Source organism: Entelurus aequoreus, linkage group LG27 (assembly GCF_033978785.1).
Source record: "Entelurus aequoreus isolate RoL-2023_Sb linkage group LG27, RoL_Eaeq_v1.1, whole genome shotgun sequence".
Taxonomy (NCBI): Eukaryota; Metazoa; Chordata; class Actinopteri; order Syngnathiformes; family Syngnathidae; genus Entelurus; species Entelurus aequoreus.
Window position 1 is genome coordinate 12,544,848 of NC_084757.1, and position 22,554 is coordinate 12,567,401.

At 38.3% G+C, this 22,554-nt stretch overlaps 1 protein-coding gene across 1 annotated transcript in view; it reads left to right on the top strand.

Annotated features, from left to right (window-relative positions):
* The window catches only part of dab1a (DAB adaptor protein 1a), a 159,789-nt gene that overhangs the window by 44,723 nt on the left and 92,512 nt on the right, over window positions 1-22,554 (top strand). Inside the window, exons 7-8 of the mRNA XM_062038418.1 lie at window positions 6,118-6,257; window positions 19,570-19,668. Coding sequence (XP_061894402.1) covers window positions 6,118-6,257; window positions 19,570-19,668 — 239 coding nt within the window. The remainder of the gene's footprint in view (window positions 1-6,117; window positions 6,258-19,569; window positions 19,669-22,554) is intronic.

A 22,554-nucleotide genomic window follows, 5' to 3' on the forward strand; every position in this document is an offset into this window, starting at 1 on the left:
CTTTACAAAAGAGAAGTGTAGGATACTTCTCTTGTTGCCTTATTTGTATTTGACCACTACTGTTTTCTGTTTATTTGTTACTGACTGTGGCAGAACACCTCTGCCTCTGTTTCACTTTATGTTGCTGGTAAATAATATGGTTGTAGTAGTAGGCTAAAGTTAAATTATTTAGTATGCACTAATTAAAGGGGCAGAGCTTTAAGAGACATTTTAGCTTTTATATTTTATAAGATATATTTTTTGTAAGAACCACAATTAATAAATATATTTCAGTGAATAACTATTGTTCAAATCTGTATATAAATATGTACATAAAGTGTTGTAATTATATTAAAAATGGATGGATGGATGGATGGATGGACGTTTAAAACAAAACTGTTATTATTAATTAGTAAGTATACATTTTTTGAGCCTTTTTAGAGAAAATCATATCATTGTAGTAAATTATGCAAATTACTCGATGATGACATGGTGACCACGCCCATAGCCACGCCCCCACCGCCACAGGTATCTTGGCAGTTTATGGGAAACACTGTACAATATTATATTGTTATCAGAAAAACAGTACATGTTATTTTCTTATTCTGGCAACATAGCCGCCAGTTTTCTACCGTAAAAACAAGTGTACCGTCTTTCTATTTACAGTAATACACCGTTAAAAACAACAAACGTAGATTTTAAAGTCAAAAACTGGCAGCTCAGTCAACAGAATTTTAACGCAAAAAACAGTAGTAGTTTTTTTTGTTGTGATCCGTTGCCCGGATCATAGTTTGTCTACGTTTATTTAGGTTGTGATTAGGGCTGTAACTAACGATTCATTTGATAATCGATTAATCTGTCGATTGTTACTTTGATTAATCTATTAATAATCGGATAAAAGAGACAAACTACATTTCTATCCTTTCCAGTATTTTATTGGAGAGAAAAAAAACAGCATACTGGCACCATACTTATTTTGATTATTGTTTCTCAGCTGTTTGTACATGTTGCAGTTTATAAATAAAGGTTAATAAAAAATAATTTAAAAAATTTAAAAATTGCATAGATCCAACGAATCGATGACTAAATTAATCGGCAACTAATTTTATAATCGATTTTAATCGATGTAATCGATTAGTTGTTGCAGCCCTAGTTGTGATTCACTTGTGGTTTGTGTTTTAGTTGTCATGGGTGCTAATTAGTGTCACCTGCCTCTGACGGTTCAATACAAATACACGTACAGTTACACCCCTACTGAATACCACAATGTATATTCAAGTTTACTCACTCTAGAAGTGATTCTCAAACTAGTGATACGCAAGCCTCGCCTAGTGATATGTAGGGCTGCAACTAACGATTAATTTGATAATCGATTAATCTGTCGATTATTACTTCGGTTAATCGATTAATAATCGGATAAAAGAGACAAACTACATTTCTATCCTATCCAGTATTTTATTGAAGAAAAACAGCATACTGGCACCATACTTATTTTGATTATTGTTTCTCAGCTGTTGCAGTTTATTAATAAAGGTTTATTTAAAAAAAATAAGAAAATAAAAAAGCCTCTGCGCATGCGCATAGCATAGATCCAACGAATCGATGACTAAATTAATCGGCAACTATTTTTATAATCGATTTTAATCGATGTAATCGATAAGTTGTTGCAGCCCTAGTGATATGCCAAAGAAGTCTGTAAATATGTACTGTATTATGTTACAAGGGCCAAAAATATGCCTTGTTTTTCATGAATACTTAGGCCTATTGCGCTTCTTTATCTTACTGTTGGTCTTTATGGTGGTACTTGGAGAGCCAAGTGTTTTCAGAGGTGGTGCTTGGTGAAAATTTTTTGAGAACCACTGTTTATTAGTTGTCCTTGACAAGATACAGTTTTGTAAAAGAAAATCTCGCTAACTAGTGAGGGGTAGGGATGTCCCGATCCGATATTTGGATCGGATCGGCCGCCGATATTTGCCAAAAAATGCGTATCGGCAAGGCATGGGAAAATGCCGATCCAGATCCAGTTTTAAAGAAAATTCTGTGTTTTCCAACGCATTGATTTAAATAATACATTCCACTTTTCTGCTGCTCCCTAATTTCCTTTCCGCATTTTCCAGCACACCTTCAACACAGTCGAGTATACGTTCTCACGCAGTTGCTTTTAGCTGCCTGGCATTACACGACAGGCTCTTCCCACTCCTTCTTGTGTCTCCTCACAGACAGCAAGCGCACCTTCTTACATACCTCACATACCGTCACGTCATACATCACATACTGTCACGTCATACGTCACATACGTATACGCACTCTCCTTGCAGAGAGGTAGCAGCATGGCTAACGTTAGCTGTGATGCTAGCGTAGCCGTGTGAGCGGTAATAATGAAGGAAGAATTAATTAATTCCCAAGAAAAACAGCAGGGGGTCCATCGTCTGGCGGTGGCTTGGCTTCAAGTGGGAATATGTCGAACAGACAACCGTAATTTGTCAAGTGTGGGGCAAAAGCGTTGCTATAAAAAGTAGCATTACTGCTAATATGTAGCATCATTTGAAAAGTCCCCTGCTAGAAAATGAAGAGTGTTTGAAACTCCGCACGTCAACATCTCCATTGTGTATTATTCAAACTCACCTAATTCAGCTGGCTAGTTGTTATCAAGAGTACTAAAACCCTTTTCAACATGAATCTGACAACTAAGTAGGCTAAATAACTTTAAACTTTAATACATGCTCGGATAAGGCCAATATCGGTATTGGATCGGAAGTGCAAAAACAACATCGGTATCGGATCGGAAGTGCAAAAACCTGGATCGGGACATCCCTAATGAGGGGTAAACTTATTCTGTAATATTGTATACTGTAACTCAACCGGTATTAAGCCTCCTTTGCCTAAGAAATGGGGGCGGAGTCAAAGGTAAACGATCACGGTGGTCAAGTTGTTGCAAGATCTGAGATGGGAGACATCAAATTCCATGTAAATGAAAGCTTGTGTGCTGGCTTGATGGATGAGAGTCATGCAGGAGCACTTAGCAGACAGAAGGTTGCCGGGGGCAACGCTGGGGGCTTCCCTATAGGGCCTCGGCTGTACTGGACCTGCCATCGATCACGAGTGTGTGTGTGTGTGTGTGTGTGTGTGTGTGTGTGTGTGTGTGTGTGTGTGTGTGTGTGTGTGTGTGTGTGTGTGTGTGTGTGTGTGTGTGTGTGTGCGTGAGGGGGCTTCTGCCTGTCATAACACTGTAATCCTGAGTGACATTTATCCAGGGAGGCCCTGCTCATTCAAGCATCCATCACCATCCAGCCTCCTCTTCATCCTCCTCCCTCCCGACATAAACTTCTTCTTGTGCATCAAGTGTGCAGCGCTCGGAGAGTGTTGTCCTGTCAAGCAGCCACGACTGACATTCTGGCATGCTGGGTTTTCGAGCTGTAGCTTCTCCTCGGCATGACTCCACTGTTTGTAGACGAGTGACTATAACGTGATACTTCCCGTCCCGCTCTTAATGTGCACCACGTAGGAAAAGTAGCCGTTGCACAACACGTTGGTTGCCTGGCAACACTCCATCACTTCCACCACGACCTTCCGAGGGTCACGCGACTAATGCGTCCATATATTACAGCAGGGACGCCGCAATATCATTACACTTTCCCGTGCACCGTCGATATATATGCGCTCTACCTGCTGATTTAGCGCCGAGAAGATGGAGGTGGGGGACGGGGGGGGGGGACAACATAAAAAGGGATTCCCTGTCAGTGCGGAGTAAATGTATTACTTCACAGCGCCTCAGGCCATAGAAGAAACACCGAGAGTTATGATGATACTACCCTTTGTTGTCGTTTAAGGTTGTAAGCCTCGCACTACATAGGCCAGATAGAAATAAAATGCAATAGATAAGAGCTCCTGAAAAGGAAGACTCGTGTAAGTGAACCATCAAGGATTTACAGGCTAGACTTATTTCAATCAGCGCATCCGTTGTTGTAGTAAATGTATGCACACAGGAAAGGGGGGAAGGGGGGGGGGGGCACTGACCAATCATGTACCTTGTAACTCCTCCTATGTGACAGGGGATCAAAAGGAATTTTCCCTTTAAAACAAGAAATCATCAAAAACGAATGTTGTGTAAATATGAATAATTAAAGTTTGTTTTGGATTGTTTATGAAAGAAATAATTTATCAGCCCAGTTTGCAACGTTCAAACGTTTAACTTGGTTTCTCTAATATTTTGTAGTTTTAGAAATCAACTTTCTTGAAAAAATATATAAAATGTTTTGTCAATCAATAATACATGTAAATACGTTTGGACATCAACTAAATGCTTAATGCTGTAATTCAATGTATTCATGTATTTTTTAGGATTTATGTTTTACGTTTATCGTCAATAAATAACAAATAAATAATAATTGAAATAATATAAATACATGTAAACTCATATATATGTGTGTACATCTGTTTGTGTATGTATGTGTATATATAAATATATGTATGTGTGTATATACATGTATGTATGTATGTATGTATTTATACATATGTATGTATGTATGTATATATATACATAGGTATATATGTATTTATATACATATATGTGTGTCTATAGATATATATGTATATACATATATATGTACATATGTAGATACATATATGTATGTATACATACATATATATATATATATGTATATACATATATGTATATTTCTATATACATATATATGTATATACATTAGGGCTGCAACTAACGATTAATTTGATAATCGATTAATCTGTCGATTATTACTTCGATTAATAATCAGATTAAAAAAAAGACAGACCACATTTCTATCCTTTCCAGTATTTTATTGGGGGAAAAAACAGCATCCTGGCACCATACTTATTTTGATTATTGATTCTCAGCTGTTTGTGCATGTTGCAGTTTATAAATAAAGGTTTATAAAAAAAATTGCCTCTGTGCATAGCATAGATCCAACGAATCGATGACTAAATTAATCGCCAACTATTTTTATTATCGATTTATTCGATTAGTTGTTGCAGCCCTAATATACATATACGTATACTTGTATATATATATATATATATATATATATATATATATATATATATATATATATATATATATATATATATATATATATATATATATATATATATATATATATATATATATGTATACTAGGGCTGCAACAACTAATCGATTAAAATCGATTATAAAAATAGTTGCCGATTAATTTAGGCATCGATTCGTTGGATCTATGCTATGCGCACGCGCAGAGGCTTTTTTTTTTTTTTAAATAAACCTTTATGTATAAACTGCACCATGTACAAACAGCTGAGACACAATAATCAAAATAAGTATGGTGCCAGTATGCTGTTTTTTTCCAATAAAATACTGGAAAGGATAGAAATGTAGTTTGTCTCTTTTATCCGATTATTAATCGATTAATCGAAGTAATAATCGACAGATTAATCGATTATCAAATTAATCGTTAGTTGCAGCCCTAATGTATACATATGTGTATATATATGTACATACATATATACATACATACTTACATACATACATACAAACTTACATACATACTTACTTACTTGTATGTGTGTGTGTATATATATATATATATATAAATGTATATAGAAATATATGTATTTTATTCACACATCCGATCCGAAATGTGCTGTCAACATAACGTTAACATTAAATCATACTGATGTAACTAATGTTGTTTCAACCTGAATGAAGTTGATGCGAGACGCTGCTTGTACAAAAACGTTGTCATGTCAGTCAGGTGCTGCCCCGCCCTAAATGCTGTAGGAGATGAAACCGAAAGTGGAAAGCAAGGTCAACATGTGAGCGTCATGGCCGACGCTCACAATGATGTCACTCTCTCCCACAACGGAGGCTGAGTAGAGAAAGACAGGAGATAAGAGAAACTGTCATGCCATTTATTCATTAAAAAAATGTCCAAAAAGAGACATGAGCGTATTGATTAGTGTCATTCATACCATAGCACACTTACTTCCACTACATTTTTTTATTTTCTTTGCTCAGATCAATGATGAGGTCTTTTCTGCTCAGTGCAGATTGATTATCTCCAGGGAAAAGATGATGGAGGACCTTGAACGAAAGGCTTACAAGCGCGTGCGTGTGTGTGTTTGCAGGGCAGGATCGCAGTGAGGCGGCTCTCATCAGACGTTTTAAGGGCGATGGCGTCCGCTACAAGGCCAAGCTCATCGGCATGGACGAGGTCAGTGCGGCCCGCGGAGACAAACTCTGTCAGGACTCCATGATGAAGCTCAAGGTAAGGACAGCTTTACTAACACATCCACTTCCCCTCTTGCACCACATCATAGTCACATGACTCACTTTACACTCAACACAAATGATTGGGTTTTGCTATAAAAGAAATAAAACATACATTAAAAACTCAGTTTATCCGTTTCTGCAATTTCTTTAGCTTTTTTAAATATATTTTATTTTCTATTTACAGTATATTTAATATAAGCAATGTTTTCTTATGTTTTATTGTATGGAACTTCAACTTGTTGAAAGTAGACAAACCAAAAATCAACAAATAAATTGTTATTAATTTTTTTTTTTGATTTATCAAACTAATTTCATTTTGTATTGTATTTAACATCAGTATAACAAATAATTTAGTATTCTGTTTTATTTTAGCTCTTCATGAGTTTTAAAACGTCAATTATGGTTTTTCTTTCGGCTTTCTAATGCACTCCAAATCATTATTAATTTTTTTTTTTCAAATAACTTCAGTTATCGCCTGCTTCCAATTAATTAATTAAAGCCAAATAAACTTCAAAATAAACACGCCAGCTGTAATTACAATGACAGTAACACTACAGGATAGTAGGTGGAGCCTTGGCGCAGCATTATTCATCCTAACTTCCGGACTAGAAGCCTCTACTTTTTTCCTACACTTTGAACCCTAATATTTTATGAATTTTTGTTTGCTGACGGCCATAATAAAAATAGTAAAAAAACAAAATAAGCAAATGCACTGTAAAGGGGTTTTAATGTTTGTGCCATGGCGCCATCTTTTGGAAGGGTTTGCTCCACTTAGTGCTTTCAACCATTCAGTCTTATAGTTGTCCATAGCGTTTCTACTCGTATGGATTCTTCATTCAAAACTCGAAGCAACGGTTTTAAGTTTTACAATATAACTAAAACTATTCATACTTACTAAGCCGCCCCGTGTGTGACGTCTGTAGGAGTGTTTTCATGCACATTTGTACATGCTATCGTAATGTAATGGCGCTAGCGTTGTTGGCATTAGCTAATATGCTAACATGTTCACAAGTGTTTGTGTTAGTATTAATAACTTACAACGGCATTCTTTTTGTATTGTTTCAGTTTCACTAATTCCTCAGTGAATTCACCAAAACGTCACCGTGGACTTATTGAGTCTGTTTAGCTGATTGGAGAGCTAGCTTCCGCAGCTAGTGGGTCCATGACGATGACTTCTTTTTTGTCTGATCAGCCGTTTTACTGCGATTATATTGTGATTAATATTGTGATTGCGTCAATTTGCACAAATTTAACCAATCCCCGCAAAATATACGTAGTCTCACAACGTTATGCAATCCTTGCCAATCGATGTTGTCTTTGACAATAACAATATTGCAACTCTTTATTGCTTCAACAGCACAAGTCTCGTATTACCTCGTAGCTCAGACCCTTTTACCATTTACGTGGCTCACCTTCGACAGCGTCTTCTCCCCGTCATCTTTGTTGTAGCGGTGTAGCGTGCAAGGACGGGAGTGGAAGAAGTGTCAAAAGATGGAGCTAACTGTTTTAATGACATTCACACTTTACTTCAATCAATAACGGAGCAGCATCTCCTCATCCGTGGCTCAATAATGCAACAACAATGCTGGAAATGCGCCCCGTGAAAAACCGTCCGACCGGAACTCTCTAACAACTAAAGTTCCTTGGGTGAATAATGTAAACTCACTACACCGGTATGTTTTAGCGCTTTCATGGCGAGTTTACTGACAGATATAAGTACGAACTTTACACTACTTTGTATTAGAAATGGCAACAGCGGAGGATGAATGTCACATAACAAGAAGATAGAGACAAAGAAGAAGCTTATCGACTACGGTACAAATTTTCAGGACTTATGCAGTACCCAAATACAGATCAGCAGGTACCAGAAGGTAAGAAAAGTTGCTTTTGAATAATATTGCGAAACAAAACGCCAGATAATATGTCTTACCTTACACACACACCATAATAATCCTCGTATGTTGAAGCACAGTACAATCCATCAAGCGGTGCAGCTTCATAGCTTACCAAAGTCGTACTTAAACACTTTGATAGGTTTTTGAGCTCCGTGTGTAATGTTCTATACTTTCAATGGAACATATACAATTTTGGTGTTGTTTACTTGAGTCATATTGCCGTCTACACACATCTCTTATGTGTGACTGCCATCTACTGGTCACACTTATCATTTCAACACATACCAAATAAAATAGCTTCGAGGTCGGTAAGCACAACAAAAAATTATTTCCGTAGATTAGGCGCACCGGGTTACAAGGCACACCGTCGAGTTTTGAGAAAATGAAATGATTTTAAGTGCGCCTTATAGTCCGAGAAATACGGAATTCGCAACTTTTGGTGTCATAAATCAGATATATATGATAATAACTTCAATATAGAGGCAACTTGTTTTTCCACTCTTCTGGTACTTTAAAGTCCTACTGAAAGCCACTACTACCGACCACGCAGTCTGATAGTTTATATATCAATGATGAAATCTTAACATTGCAACACATGCCAATACGGCCGGGTTAACTTATAAAGTGCAATTTTAAATTTCCCGGGAAACTTCCGCTTGAAAACGTCTATGTATGATGACGTTTGCGCGTGACGTCAATGGTTGAACCGGAAGTATTGGGACACATTGTATCACGATACAAACAGCTCTGTTTTCATCGCAAAATTCCACAGTATTCTGGACATCTGTGTTGGTGAATCTTTTGCAATTTGTTTAATGAACAATGAAGACTGCCAAGAGGAAAGCTGTAGGTGGGATCGGTGTATTAGCGGCTGGCTGCAGCAACACAACCAGGAGGATTTTGACTTGGATAGCAGACGCGCTATCCGACGCTAGCCGCCGACCGCATCAATGATCGGGTGAAGTCCTTCGTCGCGCCGTCTATCGCTGGAACGCAGGTGAGCACGGGTGTTGATGAGGGCTGGCGTAGGTGGAGCGCTAATGTTTTTATCATAGCTCTGGCAAGGTCCCGTAGCTAAGTTAGCTTCAATGGCGTCGTTAGCAACAGCATTGCTAGGCTTCGACAGGCGGCACAGCATTAACCGTGTAGTTACAGGTCCAGTGTTTGGTTCGGTGTCTCCTGATAGTAGTATTGTTGATCTTCTGTCTATCCTTCCGGTCAGGGGCTTATTTCTTTTGTTTCTCTCTGCATTTAAGCACGTAGCTAAAGTGCTTCACCGATGTATTGTCGTGGAGATAAAAGTCACTGTGAACGTCCATTTCGCGTTCTCGACTCTCATTTTCAAGAGGATATAGTATCCGAGGTGGTTTAAAATACAAATCCGTGATCCACAATAGAAAAAGGAGAAAGTGTGGAATCCAATGAACCCTTGTACCTAAGTTACGGTCAGAGCGAAAAAAGATACGTCCTGCACTGCACTCTAGTCCTTCACTCTCACGTTCCTCATCCACGAATCTTTCATTCTCGCTCAAATGAATGGGGTAATCGTCGCTTTCTCGGTCCGAATCGCTCTCGCTGCTGGTGTAAACAATGGGGAAATGTGAGGAGCCTTTCAACCTGCGACGTCACGCTACTTCCGGTACAGGCAAGGCTTTTTTTTATCAGCGACCAAAAGTTGCGAACTTTATCGTCGATGTTCTCTACTAAATCCTTTCAGAAAAAATATGGCAATATCGCGAAATGATCAAGTATGACACATAGAATGGATCTGCTATCCCCGTTTAAATAAAAAAAATTCATTTCAGTAGGCCTTTAAAGGTCTTTTTTTCCCTCCGAAGTTAGTTTTCCAAAGCGGAAGAAAGAATGACGACTGTGCGAGGAAGAGGCAAGGTTAGCTTGTATGGATGAGAGGGCCATTGGGGTGAAAGTCTCATTTGCAAGGACAGGAACAATTACAGGCAGAGGAAGACAGATGAGCTAGTTAACAGCAAGGGGAGAATCATTTGGGATGAGAGGCGAGGGAGAGGAAGATGAGGCGGGATGAAGATTGAGGGGGAAAAAATGAAAAATCAGCTTAAGGTGATTTTAACATCACCAGAAAGTGTTCAAAAAGAGTTTGTAGACAGCGTGAAGAGCCTTATTCATTATTTATTGTCCTGCAGGAGGTATTTGAATTGGGGAGGAGAAAAAAAATTGCATTCTCGCATTTTTTTTTTTCCCCACGTGTGGTGAAAATTCCAGCTTGAGGTGTGGAGGGCCGAGGAGAGGATAGACAGCTCATTGATCAAACGGCTTCCCTCCTCCTCATTTCTTGCGACAGGAAATCCATCAAGTGCTTTTCTCTGATCTCGCCGCCTCCTCCGTCATGGCGCTCCTCCCCGCTCCTGCAGCCTGCCTCCTCCCCGGCACTCAGCTATGCTAATGCGGCGCAGGTCGACATCTCGGCCCTCAAGACGCACTTATAGAGTTACAAATGATGCCGGTTACGTTTCCATGGGGCGTTGCAAAGGTGTGCTTGGAGCTTTGCGTCGCTCACTATTGATTTATTTTTTAATTTTGTAAATGAACCCATTTGGGCCTCATCTACTAAGATTCCACATAACAAGTGCCTAACAGTGTAAATACAATGGTAAATGGGTTATACTCGTATAGCGCTTTTCTACCTTCAAGGTACTCAAAGCGCTTTAACACTATTTCCACATTCAGCCATTCACACACACATTCACACTGATGGCGGGAGCTGCCATGCAAAGCCCTAACCACGACCCATCAGGAGCAAGGGTGAAGTGTCTTGCTAAGGGACACAACGGACGTGACGGGGTTGGTAGAAGGTGGGGATCGAACCAGGAACCCTCCCAACTGCGCCACACCGTCCCGAGTGTGTGCAAACTGTACAATTGTGTATACTATTAGTGGGCGTGTTGTGGGTAGTGATGTGCGAAACCAGTTATTTTCTTTCCGATCCGATACCAAGTATAATTCAGGCTGGTATCGGCAATACCGATTCGATGCCAATACTTTTTTTTTAAAATATACCTGACGTGTCTGTTGTTGTGTATTTTCAAATAATAACATACTTATCTAAAAAAACAACAGCAAAAATATAAGAAAAAACATGCAAAAAATCGGAATGTAATGAGGAAAGGCTGGCATTTTTAAACTAATGATTAATATTAGTTATATTTTATACTTAGCCACCTATAACACAGTGTTTTCTTTAAATATGTATAAAATGTGTTTTCAGCATTTTGTTAAATAACAATAAGATATACTTAAAATATAAACACAATTTAGTTAGTTTTTTAATTAACTAACTTACAAATTAATTTTAAAAATCACTATTGATTTTTATTTATTTATTTTAAATGAACCCATTTGGGCCTCATCTACTAAGATTCCACATAACAAGTGCCTAACAGTGTGTGCAAACTGTACAATTTTGTATACTATCAGTGGGCGTATTGTAGGAAGTGATGTGCGAAACCAGTAGTTTTATTTCCGATCCGATACCAAGTATAATTCAGGCTGGTATCGGCAAAACCGATTCGATGCCAATACTTTTTTAAAAAATGTACCTGACATGTCTGCTGTTGTGTATTTTCAAATAATTACTTACTTCTCTAAAAAAACAACAGCAAAAATATAAGAAAAAACATGCAAAAAATCGGAATGTAATGAGGAAAGGCTGGCATTTTTAAACTAATGATTAATATTAGTTATATTTTATACTTAGCCACCTATAACACAGTGTTTTCTTTAAATATGTATAAAATGTGTTTTCAGCATTTTGTTAAATAACAATAAGATATACTTAAAATATAAACACAATTTAGTTAGTTTTTTAGTTAACTAACTTACAAATTAATTTTAAAAATCACTATTGATTTTTATTTATTTATTTTAAATGAACCCATTTCGGCCTCATCTACTAAGATTCCACATAACAAGTGCCTAACAGTGTGTGCAAACTGTACAATTTTGTATACTATCAGTGGGCGTGTTGTAGGAAGTGATGTGCGAAACCAGTAGTTTTATTTCCGATCTGATACCAAGTATAATTCAGGCTGGTATCGGCAAAACCGATTCGATGCCAATACTTTTTTTTTAAATGTACCTGACATGTCTGCTGTTGTGTATTTTCAAATAATAACTTACTTCTCTAAAAAACAACAGTAAAAATACGAGAATTTTTTTTTTTTTTAAACGGAATGTAATTAGAAAGGCTGACATTTTTAAACTAATGATTAATATTAGTAATATATTATACTTAGCCACCTATAACACAAAGTGTTGTCTTTAAATATGTGTAAGATGTGTTGTTAGCATTTTTTTAAATAAAAATAAAATATACTTAAGATATAAACACAATTTAGTTAGTTAATTAAAAAAAACAAAAAACTAACTTATGAATTTATAATGAACTATAATAAACACTGTTAAATGTGTAACTGAGCAGTAATCTTTTTGTACAGGCAGAATTTTTGACACACTAGGATATGCAGTTAAACAATTGTATTATTATTTTAATTGTATTCTTACATGGGGAAAAAACAACAATGTGAGAAAAAAGAGCAAAGAACTCGGTATGTAATGAGAAAAAGGTGAAATGTTCTAACTAATAATTAGTGATAATAAACTTAGTCACTTATATTACAAAGCTAACACAATATCTGTTTTTAGCATTTTTTCAAATGGAAAATGGCCCCCGCATTCTTTGACTTTTCAGTTTGCAGCCTTCGGTGGAAAAAATTTAGACACCCTTGTTCTAAAATATTAGAAACGCTCAATTAAAATAAAAAAATATACTTAAAATAAAAAACTTTTTTTTTTTAAATTAAACAAAACTAATTATGAATTAATTTGAAAAATTACAATGACAACAATAAACACTGTTGAATGTGTAATTGAACATTAATATTTTCGTACAAGCAGAATTTTTGACACTCTATGTTATGCAGTTAAACAAATCATATTATTATTTTTATTTTATTCTTACATGGGAAAAACCAACAGTAAAAATGTAAGAAAAAAGAGCAAAGAAATCTGTATGTGATGAGAAAAGCTGAAACTACTTATGTGTATTCTAACTGATACTTAATAATAATGTACTTAATCACCAATATAGCTGACACAATATCTGTTTTTAGCATTTTTTAACATAAAAAAATATCAAATTGGCCCCCGCATGCTTTGACTTTTCAGCATGCGGCCCTTGGTGGAAAAAGTTTGGAAATCCCAGAATAAAGTATCAAAAATATCAATATTTTGATTTGACGATTGATATTAGAGCATACAGATCTAGTATCGCCATAGTGACCGCAGCACAACCATTTGTGCGTCACTTGTGCCAGTTTGCACGTACCTTTCAAACGTGCAAAATATAAAAACAAAAACAGCAACCGCAAACCGTTTCAGTCTTGGTAAATCACACTGCGGCTGCTACCTGATGCTGAGGCCTCGTTCACACTGCAGGTCCTCTTCCTTTTCAATCTTCTAAGCGCTATAATTTGGCTCGTAAAAAATGTTGACTTTGTCCTCCAAACTGCCACAAATGTGCCAGTACCGAGCCCCTCTAGAGTGGAAACCATGTTTACGTCCGTAAACTGCAGCACGAGCGACGTCATGACGTCATGTCCCTTGCGGGTCAGTTTGCATTCACATTAGAAATCCCTTTTTTTTGTAATGTGTTTGGCCACTAAAATGATCAAATTTGACAAAAAAATCAGAATTACACATCCAACCCTGCTGTGAGACCCTTGCCTAAATGATATTTGCATCTCCTCCTCCTAGTATTTTGCACATTCTGATAATCTTCATATATTCTGCAAACATGATCATTTGTACAGCCCTTACCTTTGGGCTGGTACCGAGGGCGACTGTGTTGACCAGTTTGACGCGTGAAAATAATAGAATGTCCAGTACTGTAGAACTGTGTTTGGATATGACAATCCGTTTATTCCAGCTATCTAATTTAAATCAAATGTAAATTCTATAACAAAGTATGCTGACCTTGATTGGCACATTGTCACAGCATTGTCACCACATGACACGATACGACATGACACGAACACGACCACGAACACCTCACGTCACGAACAAGACCACGGTCGAAAACTGTTTGTCCTCCAATCGCCCCCCATGCTCACACCTGAGCCCAATTTATGGAGGCTACCATGGTAACTGCACCATAGCAACAGTCCCCTCCCTGTCAACACTTCCTGGTTCTTAACAGGAAGTGGGCGGAGCAATCTGCCGAAAAGGAAATTAAACATGCTGAACCCAACAATCAATTTAGAGAAAATAGAATAAAAACAATATAAACAAATAAGGAATTTTGGCTCCAACATAATTGAAGAGACGTAATTCCCTGCACACGATTTACAGTCGTGGTCAAAAGTTTACATACACTTATGAAGGACATAATGTCATGGCCAAACAGCTCAATTTTTGTTTTATCTGACATCAATCACATGGAAAAAGATAAAACCTTAAGGAGGAAAGTTCTGTGGTCAGATGAAACAAAAATTGAGCTGTTTGGCCACAATACCCAGCAATATGTTTGAAGGAGAAAAGGTGAGGTCTTTAATCCCAGGAACACCAAACCTACCGTCAAGCATGGTGGTGGTAGTATTATGCTCTGGGCCTGTTTTGCTGCCAACGGAACTGGTGCTTTACAGAGAGTAAATGGGACAATGAAAAAGGAGGATTACCTCAATTCTTCAGGACAACCTAAAATGATCAGCCCTAAGGTTGGGTCTTGGGCGCTGTTCTAACAGGACAATGACCCCAAACACACGTCAAAAGTTGGTAAAGGAATGGCTAAATCAGGCTAGAATTAAGGTTTTGGAATGGCCTTCACAAGGTCCTGACTTAAACGTGTGGACAATGCTGAAGAAACAAGTCCATGTCAGAAAACCAACAAATTTAGCTGAACTGCACCAATTTTGTCAAGAGGAGTGGTCAAAAATTCAAGCAGAAGCTTGTGGATGGCTACCAAAAGCGCCTTATTGCAGTGAAACTTGCCAAGGGACATGTAAGCAAATATTAACATTGCTATATGTATACTTTTGACCCAGCACATTTGCTCACATTTTCAGTAGACCCATAATAAATTCATAAAAGAACCAAACTTCATGAATGTTTTTTGTGACCACCAAGTATGTGCTCCAATCACTATACCACAAAAAAATAAAAGTTGTAGAAATGATTGGAAACTCAAGACAGCCATGACATTATGTCCTTTAACAAGTGTATGTAAACTTTTGACCACGACTGTAAGTCGATCAGCTTTGCATGTGCTATCCAGGCTGCACATGTTTTTGATACACAAAAACCTTTAGTACATCTGACCCTCAATGTACTACCATGAAGAAGCATAAGAAACAGTACACGTGTCTGAAATTATTCATCCTTCACTTTCCTTATCACTTCAAATGAAAAACAAAATGAACACCATGTAAAAGCAACAACACAAACTCCAGTAGCGCCTCAGGCTGCCAACATTAGCAATTTGGGCCTGTCGGAGTGCTTTTACAAATGCTGTAATTCCAGTGGACGTAGGTGTTTACACGAATAAAAGAAGAATACTTAGAGCCAGAGTGTCTGTTATCATTTCTTCTTCTATAAATCCAAAATAAAGTTAGAAAATAAAATAGATACCATGTAAACCTACAACACAAAAAAATAGCAGAAAATACATAAGAGAGATTCCTAAGACATGCTTTTATTCCAGTATCTATCAATCAATCAATCAATCAATCAATCAATCAATCAAACAATCACAGTTTATTCATATAGGACTTAATCACAAGTGTCTCAAAGGGCTGCACAAGCCACAACGACATCCTTGGCTCAGATCCCACATCAGGGTCACAAATAATATAGCGTTTATAAGGCCACATTAAAATGTCCTTATTTTTCAATGAAGATAACTTTAAACTAGTCTTAACTTGGGACGGCGTGGCGAAGTTGGTAGAGTGGCTGTGCCAGCAATCGGAGTGTTGCTGGTTACTGGGGTTCAATTCCCACCTTCTACCTTCCTTGTCACATCCGTTGTGTCCTTGGGCAAGACACTTCACCCTTTGCCTCTGATGGGTGCTGGTTAGCGCCTTGCATGGCAGCTCCCTCCATCAGTGTGTGAATGTGTGTGTGAATGGGTAAATGTGGAAATACTGTCAAAGCGCTTTGAGTACCTTGTAGGTAGAAAAGCGCTATACAAGTATAACCCATTTATCATTTATTTATAACTTTAAACTTTTACCACATTGCTAATGTGGTAAATGACTATTCTAGCTGCAAATGTCTGGTTTTTGGTGCAATATCTACATAGGTGTATAGAGGCCCATTTCCAGCAACTATCACTCCAGTGTTCTAATGGTACAATGTGTTTGCTCATTGGCTCAGAAGGCTAATTGATGATTAGAAAACCCTTGTGCAATCATGTTCACACATCTGAAAACAGTTTATCGCGTTACAGAAGCTACAAAACTGACCTTCCTTTGAGCAGATTGAGTTTCTGGAGCATCACATTTGTGGGGTCAATTAAACGCTCAAAATGGCCAGAAAAAGAGAACTTTCATCTGAAACGCGACAGTCTATTCTTGTTCTTAGAAATTAAGGCTATTCCACAAAATTGTTTGGGTGACCCCAAACTTTTGAACGGTAGTGTATCTTTCATTACATCCTTATCATTAAATAAAGTAAATACTATGTAATTGTACAACACAAATATAATAACAATACATAGAATGAGGTTCCCTGGGCTACAATTAGCATATGTTGACATGCTGTTATTCCATTACCCAAATACATGGTGTATATAAGGCAGCGCTTCTCAAAATTGTTGTAAGTACACCTCTGCATAACATTGAGTCCTTATCAGGACTAAAAAATGACCAAAATGAAATATAGATCAACTTACATCAAAGTAGAACTAATACCAACATTGTTTTAGTCTGTAACAGAAAATATTTAAACTGTATCAATTTGCCTGAAATTCAGTCCAGTGGCCCCGCCCTACTATTTGAGAAGAACTGTTGCAAGACATATACACAAGTCTGATATTGTTTATCTTTCACTACATCCTTATCATTAAAACTAGTAAATACTATGTACTAATGGTAAATAAAAACATAATACAATGATTTACAAATCCTTTTCAACTTATATTCAATTGAATAGACTGCAAAAACAAGATATTTAATGTTCCAACTGAGAAACTTAATTTTGATTTGCAAATAATCATTAACTTAGAATTTAATGGGAGCAACACATTGCAAAAAAGTTGGCACAGGGGCATTTTTACCACTATGTTACATGGCCTTTCCTTCTAACAACACTCAGTTAACGTTTTGGGAACTGAGACCACCAATTTTTGAAGCTTTTCAGGTGGAATTCGTTCCCATTCTTGCTTGATGAACAGCTTAAGTTGTTCAACAGTCCGGGGGTCTCCGTTGTTTTATTTTAGGCTTCATAATGCGCCACACATTTCCAATGGGAGACAGGTCTGGACTACAGGCAGGCCAGTCTAGTACCCACACTGTTTTCTACGAAGCCACGCTGTTGTAACACGTGTAGAATGTGGTTTGGCATTGTCTTGCTGAAATAAGCAGGGGCGTCCGTGAAAAAGATGTTGCTTTGATGGCAACATATGTTCCTCCAAAACCTGTATGTACCTTTCAGCATTAATGGTGCCTTCACAGATGTGTAAGTTACCCATGCCTTGGGCACTAATACATCCCCATACCATCACAGATAATGGCTTTTGAATTTTGCGCCTATAACTATCCGGATGGTTATTTTCCTCTTTGGTCCGGAGGACACGGCGTCCACAGTTTCCAAAAACAATTTGAAATGTGGACTCGTCAGACCACAGAACACTTTTCCACTTTGCATCAGTCCATCTTAGATGAGCTCGGGCCCAGCGAGTCCGGCTGCGTTTCTGGGTGTTGTTGATAAATGGCTTTGGCTTTGCATAGTAATGTTTTAACTTGCACTTACAGATGTAGCGACCAACTGTAGTTACTGACAGTGGTTTTCTGAAGTGTTCCTGAGCCCATGTGGTGATATCCTTTACACACTGATGTTGCTTTTTGATGCAGTACCGCTTGATGGATCGAAGGTCACGGGCATTCAATGTTGGTTTTCGGCCGTGCAGTGATTTCTCCAGATTCTCTGAATCTTTTGATGATATTACAGACCGTAGATGGTGAAATCCCTAAATTCCTTGCAATAGCTGGTTGAGAAATGTTGTTCTTAAACTGTTCAACAATTTGCTGACGCATTTGTTCCCAAAGTGGTGACCCTCGCCCCGTCCTTGTTTGTGAATGACTGAGCATTTCATGGAAGCTGCTTTTATACCCAATCATGGCACCCACCTGTTCCCAATTAGCCTGTTCACCTGTGGAATGTTCCAAATAATGTGTTTGATGAGCATTCCTCAACTTTCTCAGTCTTTTTTGCCACTTGTGCCAGCTTTTTTGAAACATGCTGCAGGCATCAAATTCCAAATGAGCTAATATTTGCAAAAAATAACACCGTTTACCAACCCGAACGTTAAGTATCTTGTCTTTGCAAATCATTGTATTCTGTTTTTATTTTTACCATTTACACAACGTGCCAACTTCACTGGTTTTGGGTTTTGTACCTTGGTCCTGAGTGTTTGCGGTTGAAGGACTGAAATGTTGACATGTACAAGTATTTGTTGTTTACAAGGTACATGGAAGAATAATATTGCTGAGAGCCGCAGTATGTGATATAATTTATCCTTTAAATGACCCAAATACTTCAAATTAAAAATTAAGCAAATACCAAGTAAACTATAGTAGGCAATACATGGAGTGTGGTTCCCCAGGCTACCAAAGTTAGCATAGCCTCACTTTAGGTCCCTTTCTTGCTTTAATCTAAAGAACTTAGTGGCCACATGCGTGTACAGCACCTTTTAGCTCTTATTTCCAAAATTGTGTACACTACTGAATTGGGGTCTTATGGCCGCTTATGTGGACACTTATACTGCCATCTGGTGGTGTCAGAAGAGTATAACATACAATGGAATATGGAAAAGAAAATGTAAAAATAATAAATAGCATGTCCCTAAACATGAAGTACACGTTTGTGTACTTATGGACTAAGTACATCATATAAAAAGATGATTCTTAGTTTTTATTCTAAATAGGGTTCGAATAAGCCCAAATAGCAAAGAGAAATACAAAAAGCATGTAAAGAAACACCTTGGGCCTTAAGAGGTTAATATGTTGACATGCTGTTATTCCAGTAGTTAACTAGTGGTCGTTTGAATGCCAAGACATTTAACTCTGAGCCTCAGTTTTCCACAATAAGGCTGCTACTCTACATTACTCACTGTAATAAAGACCCTTCCCCCGACCTAATATTGTTCAATATTTGTGCCTGCAGGGTGTCGCAGCAGCAGCTCGCTCCAAAGGAGAACACAAGAAGAAGGTTTTCCTGACTGTTTCCTTTGGAGGGATCAAGATCTTTGACGAGAAGTCGGGGGTAAGCAAACCGCTGCGTTTGAGTGTTAATGGCTGGGACCAACATGTGATGCTCTTAAAATGTGTTTGTGTGTGTGTGTGTGTTTTTGCTGTTAATGAGGCATCTCTGAGCGAGGGCGGGAGGGAGTGACGGGGCCCCCCCGGGGGAAATCAGGAGCCCCTAATTGAAACCCTGGGAACAAGGTCTCAGTAGATGAGAGAACATGGCTGCTTTTGTTTGTTGATATCCTTCCTTTCATCGGCATCTATGTGTCCGCCTTGCAAGTATAAAAGCAGGTTGAGCGCTGTATTTTAATCATAATGGTTAACTTCTTTTTACACTTGACTTATGTCACAAACCCCTCGTGAAGTTAATTGCACTTTAACGACAATGACAGATTATTCCAATTCCAATTATTTCCCTAATGGAATAACTTTGTTTTGAAAGCCAAACATATTGTAGTCCTGTTCAATTTTCCAAGTTCAATTTTAAATTATTTCCATGCATGTATTAACGTACACTATATTGCCAAAAGTATTTGGCCACCCATCCAAATGATCAGAATCAGGTGTCCTAATCACTTGGCCCGGCCACAGGTGTATGCAATCAAGCACTTAGGCATGGAGACTGTTTCTACAAACAATTGTGAAAGAATGGGCCGCTCTCAGTGATTTCCAGCATGAAACTGTCATAGGATGCCACCTGTGCAACAAATCCAGTTGTGAAATTTCCTCGCTCCTAAATATTCCAAAGTCAACTGTCGGCTTTATTATTAGAAAATCGAAGCGTTTGGGAACAACAGCAACTCAGCCACCAAGTGGTAGGCCACGTAAACTGACAGAGAGGATGCTGAAGCGCATAGTGAAAAGACTTTCAGCACAGTCAGTTGCTACAGAGCTCCAAACTTCATGTGACCTTCCAATTAGTCCACGTACAGTACGCAGAGGGCTTCATGGAATGGGTTTCCATGGCCGAGCAGCTGCATCTAAGCCATACGTCACCAAGTCCAATGAAAAGCGTGGGATGCAGTGGTGTAAAGCACGTCGCCACTGGACTAGAGCAGTGGAGACGCATTCTCGAGTGATGTATAACGCTTTTCCATCTGGCAATCTGATGGACGAGTCTGGGTTTGGAGGTTGCCAGGAGAACGCTACATTTCGGACTGCATTGTGCCAAGTATGAAATTTTGTGGAGGAGGAATTATGGTGTGTGGTTGTTTTTTTAGGAGTTGGGCTTTGCCCCTTAGTTCCAGTGAAAGGAACTTTGAATGCTCCAGGATACCAAAACATTTTGGACAATTCCATGCTCCCAACCTTGTGGGAACAGTTTGGCGCGGTCCCCTTCCTCTTCCAACATGACTGTGCACAAAGCAAGGTCCATAAAGACATGGATGACAGAGTTTGGTGTGGGTGAACTTGACTGGTCTGCACAGAGTCCTGACCTGAACCCGATAGAACACCTTTGGGATGAATTAGAACGGAGACTGAGAGCCGGGCCTTCTCGACCAACATCAGTGTGTGACCTCACCAATGCGCTTTTGGAAGAATGGTCGAAAATTCCTTTAAACACACTCCACAACCTTGTGGACAGCCTTCCCAGAAGAGTTGACGCTGTAATAGCTGCAAAAGGTGGACCGACATCCTATTGAACCCTATGGGTTAGGAATGGGATGGCACTTCAAGTTCATATGTGAGTCAAGGCAGGTGGCCAATTACTTTTGGCAATATAGTGTATTTTTATAGGCTAACTCTTCTTCTCCTGAACTCCTGCACATAAAAGGCTGAAAATGTTTCAAAACATGCACCCCTGGGCTATTATTTGTATTACAATGACACCACATAATTGCCTCATTAGACCCCCATAGGTCAGATGACTTGAAATTTCTCACACAGCCCAGTGCGCGCTACAGAACAACTGTGACTTTAGGGTGTTCAGCGCAATCACCACCAAAATTGGTGCACAACTTTAGGGGACTTACAATCACATGTGTGTAAAATGTTAGTAAGTTTGGTTAAAAACATCAAGCATAATGTATTTGCTGGGACAATGGTGGGATTCACATGAATACATAAATAATTGAGTGGTTCTCAAACTTTTTTTCACCCATTACCACTTCAGAAAACACTTAGCTCTCCAACATTAAAATCCAGTAGCGTAGTAGGCCTAGGTCAGGGGTCGGCAACCCACCATGTTGAAAGACCCATATTGGACCAAAAATACAAAAAAACAAATCTGTCTGGAGCCGCAAAAAGTTAAAAGCCTTATGTAAGTGTTATAATGAAGGCAACACATTAAGTAAGTGTCTCAGAGGGTTAGATAACTCCTGGAAATTACTGGCTTAAAACTGCCAAAGGTATAGATGTGTGTGTCCAAGTTAAAGGAAAGGACAGGTTGTCTTCTTCTAATGGATTTATTACAATCTTTGCAAGCTGGGTAGCGTTTGCTGTGGTCTGGAACAACATGGCACACAGTCAGAAATGCAGCCAATATTACATACAGATAATGTGTCATGAGACATGCAAATATAAATTAAATACACAGAGGACATACTGTAAGTAAAGGAAATGAAATGAACTCAAAAATACCTATACACGAGGCATAATGATCAGGCATGTGATTTTTCCGTCTAAAGTCGGAATTCCGTCTTTTTTAATCTCGGGGGGAAAAAAAATGATCTCCCGTTTTTCGTTTTTTTTTTCCGACCCTAAATCAAGATTCGAGACGTACTTTATATTACGCCGTAGTTGATTGGTCGATATGTTCCTTGTGACCAATCAGGACATCTGTTATGAATGATGACGTTAATAACGTCATCATACCGCCATTTTCCATATGTAAACGATGTCGGTTCTCGAGAGAAAGGACGCTTTACGAGTAAAATAAATTGATAAACATGTCAAAAATAAG